The sequence below is a fragment of the Monodon monoceros genome, unplaced genomic scaffold (assembly GCF_005190385.1).
Source record: "Monodon monoceros isolate NGI ecotype Baffin Bay Population unplaced genomic scaffold, NGI_Narwhal_1 Super_Scaffold_14, whole genome shotgun sequence".
Lineage (NCBI taxonomy): Eukaryota > Metazoa > Chordata > Mammalia > Artiodactyla > Monodontidae > Monodon > Monodon monoceros.
The window spans coordinates 1,558,297-1,563,821 of record NW_021703770.1 but is presented as its reverse complement, the minus strand read 5'-3'; the positions used below and the strand labels follow the sequence as shown (position 1 = coordinate 1,563,821).

The following is a 5,525-nucleotide window of genomic DNA, read 5'->3' as shown; positions in this document are numbered from 1 at the left end:
CTCCTCCCAGGTACTTTCATTCAGGTCCTTGGTTTTAATTCCCACCTAGACAAGGGTGGCTTGTCATTCACTGCTCCAGCCTGAACTCCAGACTGGAATAGCCAATTCGTTCCTCAACATTGCCACGAGGGTTCACAGGCAATTGAGACTTAACTTGCTCCAAACTACGCCTCTGCTAAATTTGCTCCTCCCGCAGGGTTCCCCATCTCAGTAACAGCACTACCATCCTTCCACTCATACTCCACATCACATTAGCAAGACCCTGATGAAATAAAATTTCTATTTTAGGGAAGGACAAGGAAAAAAATTCATCATAAAATTCTGTTTGTTTGGGCCTCGTCCCTATCTCCCCAATGTGCAGTATGCATCTGCGTTAGCGCTACGCGTTAGCGCTCCTCAAAGATGGCAGTGCCTGCTCAACCATAAAGATCAATTTTTTTTTTCTTCCTTCTGACGCTAGCAACGTAACTTCTTACAAGAACATTGTTATTTCCCAGCTCTGTAGGGGGTCATGGTGACTTGCTGCCCGCTTTGTACGTGCTTACCTGGTCTATGTATCCTTGGTGAACTTTAAGTGAAACATCAGTACGTCATTTTGATGTACGATCCGTTGTCTCAAAAATGTACAGACTATACCTTCGACTTCTAACGGGAGGAAGAGGTCTCAGAACTTTCTGAGAATCTGCTTCCCAGGTGATAATCCTCAGTTTGGCTCGAATAAAATCCCTTTTTTTTCTTCTTAACTTGATAGTTAATTGAATTTTCGTCGATAACCGTTGGCTCTACAAATTAGATCCCCAATCCTACCCTACTTCTACCACCTCCACTGTAGTCTAACCCATCGTCTGCCTCCATCCCCGTTACAGCTTCCTAACTGCACTCTCTGCCCGCCTCCGTTCTCACCCCTCTCCGGTCTATTCACACACGGCAACCTGAGTATTCCTTGTAAAACTTAAGTGGGACCACCTTACTCTTCCCCAGGTCTCCCAACTCTCTGGGAAAGAATTCCATGACGTACAAGGCCCTATCTGGTCTGGCCCATGGCTACTTCTCATCATTCTTCTCCTAGCTCATTTCGCCTTAGCCACACTGGCATCCAATTCATCACCTGCAATCACCTTCTACTCTACAATCTCTTTGCTTCCACCCTTACAACCTCCCTATCCTCACGACTCCCCTCTGGTCTATTCACGCTGAGCAGCCAGAGGGATCTTTCGAAAACTTAAGACACAGCCCATCATCCCTCTGATGCTTCCCATTTTTCTTAGAATAAAATCCAACAGGACCTAGTCTCTGGCTACCTCTCAGACTTCACCTAGCACACCTGGTCCACACAGCGGTCATTTTGAGCTTCTTGAAAGGCCTTTGCCTGTCGCTCCTTTCCCCCGGCAAAGCGCTTTCTCATAAACAGGGCTCTTTTCTCTCTTCGCTGCCCAGCCTTCTCCTTTACTGACCCGGTTTCTATCTTCTTACACTGCTTTGTTTTCCTTCATGATACTTCTCAACATCACACAGGTAGAACCCCCACCCACGGTCGCCCCCCACCCCCGCCCCGCCGCGCCCCGCCCCGCCCCGCCGAATCTGCTGGCCGCCCTTCCGCTCCATCAGCACAGCCTAGGGGTCGCGCGGCATCACGGGGCTTGTAGTCCGTCCCGCGGCCGCGCCTCCCGACACTACAACTCCCACGGGGCAGCGGGACGCCGCTCCCGCACCGACCGTGTAGGCCGGCCACCTCGCGGCGGGTAGGGGCTGCCGCTGCGGGGGCGGGGCGCAGAGATGGCGGACGTGGTCGTGGGCAAGGAGAAGTGCGGCGAGCAGCGGCTGGTGTCGCTGCCCCTGTCCCGCATCCGGGTCATCATGAAGAGCTCCCCCGAGGTGTCCAGCATCAACCAGGAGGCGCTGGTGCTCACGGCCAAGGCCACGGTGAGGCGGGCAGCGCGGGGAGGAGTGTGGAGCGTGGGGCGGCGGTGAGGCCCACCCGGAACCATCGCGCCCCGCCGGGCCCCGCGGAGCTGCCCAGTCCCCTTCGCGTGCGCGCGCTCGCCCTTTTGAGAGCCGCCTCACTCCCCTCCCACGCCGCGCGCGCCCCAGCTCCCGCGCGCGCTCTTCGCCCCGCCCATCCGGCGCCTCGCGCGCCCGTCTCCCCGCCCACTCCGCTCCCGCCCGCCCACTCCGCTCCCGCCCGCCCACTCCGCTCCCGCCCGCCCACTCCGCTCCCGCCCTCCCTCGCGCGCCCGTCTCCCCGCCCACCCCGCTCCCGCCCTCCCTCGCGCACCCGTCTCCCCGCCCACTCCGCTCCCGCCCTCCCTCGCGCGCTGGTCGCCACGCCCACTCCGCTCCCCCCCTTCCTCGCGCGGGTTTGGCCTGGGCGGTAGCGTTGAGGCCCGTGGGCCTTCTTTGGTGTCTCCTCCTCCTTTTCCAGTCACTGTACTCCGGGCCCCAAAGCCTCTCCTTTTGTCGCTTCCGGCCTGTTTCGCGGCTTTGGGCCCCAGCTCCTCAAAACGGTTCATTGAGAGGGCCGGCGGCTCCCTCAGGAGGTACGGCCCGGCCCAGCCGCTCGACCACCCTCTCCCAGTCTCCTGGGCCAGAATTGAAGTAATTTCGGGGACCTCAGTTTTAGCCCCCTCCTAGGTCTAGATAGATGATTTTGTCTCTTAATTTGGTCTAGGTAGGCCAGACCTTCCTGTTCTTATCCTGGGCCAGGTTTCTGCTGCAGAGTCTCCCTCACTTGCTTTAACTTCCCTTCGAGTCTGTTTCCCAGGCCGCCTAGTTCGGTAGACGGTAGACGGTGTCCGGTGCGGTGAGTTGGTCAGAGCTAAGGGAGGGGGGGGGAATCATATGGTCTTGGGATAGCTGTACAGTTTCTTTCTGTAGGTCTTAAGGAATTAAGAGATTTGCAGGCACTTCTTATTCCCTTCTTGACTAACTTCGATGGAGTTAAAGTAGAACAGGGAGGGGCTCAGCTCAGGTGGGCTGCCCTCGGAAAGGTGTCCGGGCAGAATGGCAAGCTGACCATTTTTTACCTTTAAACTAGTGACTGTTACAGTTGTCGGCGGACCACCTTAGACACAGCGTAGTCAAATACAAGACTAAAAGTCTGTTCCTGGCATAGAATTTTTGGATGGTCTCTTGCCAACCCTTCTAACTAGAGATTGGGCATTAAACAAACACGATTCCTTGTTGTATGGCTTTTAAATATTTTTCGTAAGTTAGAAATCTAAAATAAACTTTCGAGGGCTTCCCTGGTGGCGCAGTGGTTGAGAGTCCGCCTGCCGATGCAGGGGACGCGGGTTCGGGCCCCGGTCCGGGAAGATCCCACATGCCGCGGAGCGGCTGGGCCCGTGAGCCATGGCCGCTGAGCCTGCGCGTCCGGAGCCTGTGCTCCGCAACGGGAGAGGCCACGGCAGTGAGAGGCCCGCGTACCGCAAACAAACAAACAAACTAAATAAATAAATAAAATAAACTTCCGGGAAATTCCTGCTGCCCTGCCAATTTTAATTCAGCCTTGCTTTCTTTCCGACCTCGTATGTCTCCTTTCTCCAGTGATTTTCTCCAATTCGATGAACCAAGATAATCTGAAATCATCTAAACTTAATGTAATTGAAAAGTAAGGTCTGTGGTAAATTTTCAAAGCACACCTTTCATCTTAACTTTCTCATTTTGTTTTAGGAACTATTTGTTCAATATCTCGCCACCTATTCCTACAGACACGGCAGTGGAAAAGAAAAGAAAGCACTCACTTACAGTGATTTATCAGATACCGCAGAGGAATCGGAAACGTTTCAGTTTCTTGCAGGTACTTAGCCTTTGAAACATTCTGGTTAAAAAACAGCTTTTTCCCTGCTCTTTTTCTGCTTTCACTGAAAATGACATTTTGCTGCTGTCTCCAGGTGTCAGAGCTTACCTGGCATGGGGCGAGAGTTTTAGTTTTGTTTAGTGGAGCATGTTTGTAATGCAGTTCACCTAGAGCAGGAATTAAGTTGGCACATGCACGGGGCTGTCTGGGTGGGTGTGGGAGCCGGGCAGCCCACCCCCTCAGACTCGTCCTTACTTGGCTGGGGAAGCAGAAACCCATAGTTGTTGCTGTGGAACAGGCTGTGTGCACCACAGCTAAAAAAGAGCGTCCGGTGACCCTTGGGGCCAGCCGCTGTGTCAGGTGGGTCGGGCAGGGCTGCTCCTAGTGGGTGCCAGCACAGAGCAGAGTGTGGTTTGCAGCCACTGGAGTAGATACAGGTGTTGAGCCTTCGTCCAGAGGCAGTGCTGGTTTCCTGCTATGTAGTCTGAATTTTGACTTGTCTTGGAACCTGTTTTAGAGGTCATAGCAGGAACTAGCACGTTTGAAATTTGCATTGCTGATGTTAGCTTTATGTTTTTAAGATATATTACCAAAGAAGATTTTAGCTAGTAAATATCTGAAAACGCTTAAAGAGAAGAGGGAAGAAGAGGAGGAGGAGGAGAATGACAACAACGATGAGACTGATGACGATGAAGCAGAATCCTAAAGCAGAAAGAAGTGCTTTAGAGATCAGCCTGGTGAGGACCCTCATGGATCAGCACCTTTGCTCTGGAGCAGGCATTAGTCTGTTCACGCTTCAGAGACTTCACGTACATGATGTTCTTTCCTGGCTGAGACCAAGCATAATGTACCTCTGCCATAAACAGCCCAAAGGAAAGGAACACAGACAGCAGCTTCTCTTCCCCAGGCCCACACTGCAGCTGGAGTGGGAGAGGACCAAGAAGGGGCTGCGTACCGTGAGACACAGCCAGCCTGCGGCTGTAAGCTATAGAGGCAAAGACAGCTTTGCTTAACTTTCTAGTTTACAGATAGATTTTGAAGAACTTCTAAATATCAGTGTGTAAATTCACATATGTATATTTTTGAAATTCGTTCTTGTGAACAGCTAGATCCTGTTTTAGCTAAATGTGTAGTCTCTGGTACATTTGAATTTTCGTATTTGAAGAAAATTTATGGCTTTGTATATGTCCAAATACTGCATTTTTTTTTTAACTGTAAAGAAATAAATTTTTCCTTTTTAAAAGCTGTATATATTTTTATAGTGAAATGTTTTATGAAACTAGTTTTAGAACCCTCTGTTATTCTAATGCCCTTCTTATTATCTGGAAACATTTGTGAAATTTTAAAATGAGTACTTTTTTATTTTTCCTTTTTATTGGTGGCGCCGTGAGGCATGTGGGATCTTAGCTCTCCAACCAGGGATCGAACCCACGCTCCCTGCAGTGGGAGCGCAGAGTCTTAACCGCTGGACCACCGGGGAGGTCCAAAAATGAGCACTTTCTAATACTTTTATTCCTGGAGAAAAATTTCAAGTCAAATTATTAGATCAAATACAGTAAGAAATATTACCTCTGCATAAGCACGTTTTTCTTAAAAAATTATAAAGCATTTTGTATACTGAAGATCTCGTTTTACTGTTCCTTTCTTTACACCCATAGTAATTGTTTGTACTGTCCACAAGAGAAAACCATAAGCCCTATTGTTTTTCACATAGGGTAAATTTCGGCTT

At 50.8% G+C, this 5,525-nt stretch overlaps 1 protein-coding gene across 1 annotated transcript; it reads left to right on the top strand.

Moving 5' to 3' along the window:
• The first annotated feature begins 1,672 nt into the window (after positions 1-1,672).
• CHRAC1 (chromatin accessibility complex subunit 1) lies at positions 1,673-5,029 on the top strand. Its single transcript, XM_029222468.1, has 3 exons — positions 1,673-1,923; positions 3,670-3,796; positions 4,378-5,029. The coding sequence occupies exons 1-3, from the start codon at positions 1,777-1,779 to the stop codon at positions 4,500-4,502; spliced, it is 399 nt and encodes a 132-aa protein (XP_029078301.1). The 5' UTR covers positions 1,673-1,776; the 3' UTR covers positions 4,503-5,029.
• The last annotated feature ends 496 nt before the right edge of the window (positions 5,030-5,525 follow it).

Coding starts and splice junctions, on each gene's coding strand:
- CHRAC1 (XM_029222468.1), top strand. CDS start 1,777: ATGGCGGACGTGGTCGTGGGCAAGGAGAAGTGCGGCGAGCAGCGGCTG. Junction 1,924..3,669: donor TGCTCACGGCCAAGGCCACG/GTGAGGCGGGCA, acceptor ATTTTGTTTTAG/GAACTATTTGTTCAATATCT. Junction 3,797..4,377: donor AACGTTTCAGTTTCTTGCAG/GTACTTAGCCTT, acceptor TATGTTTTTAAG/ATATATTACCAAAGAAGATT.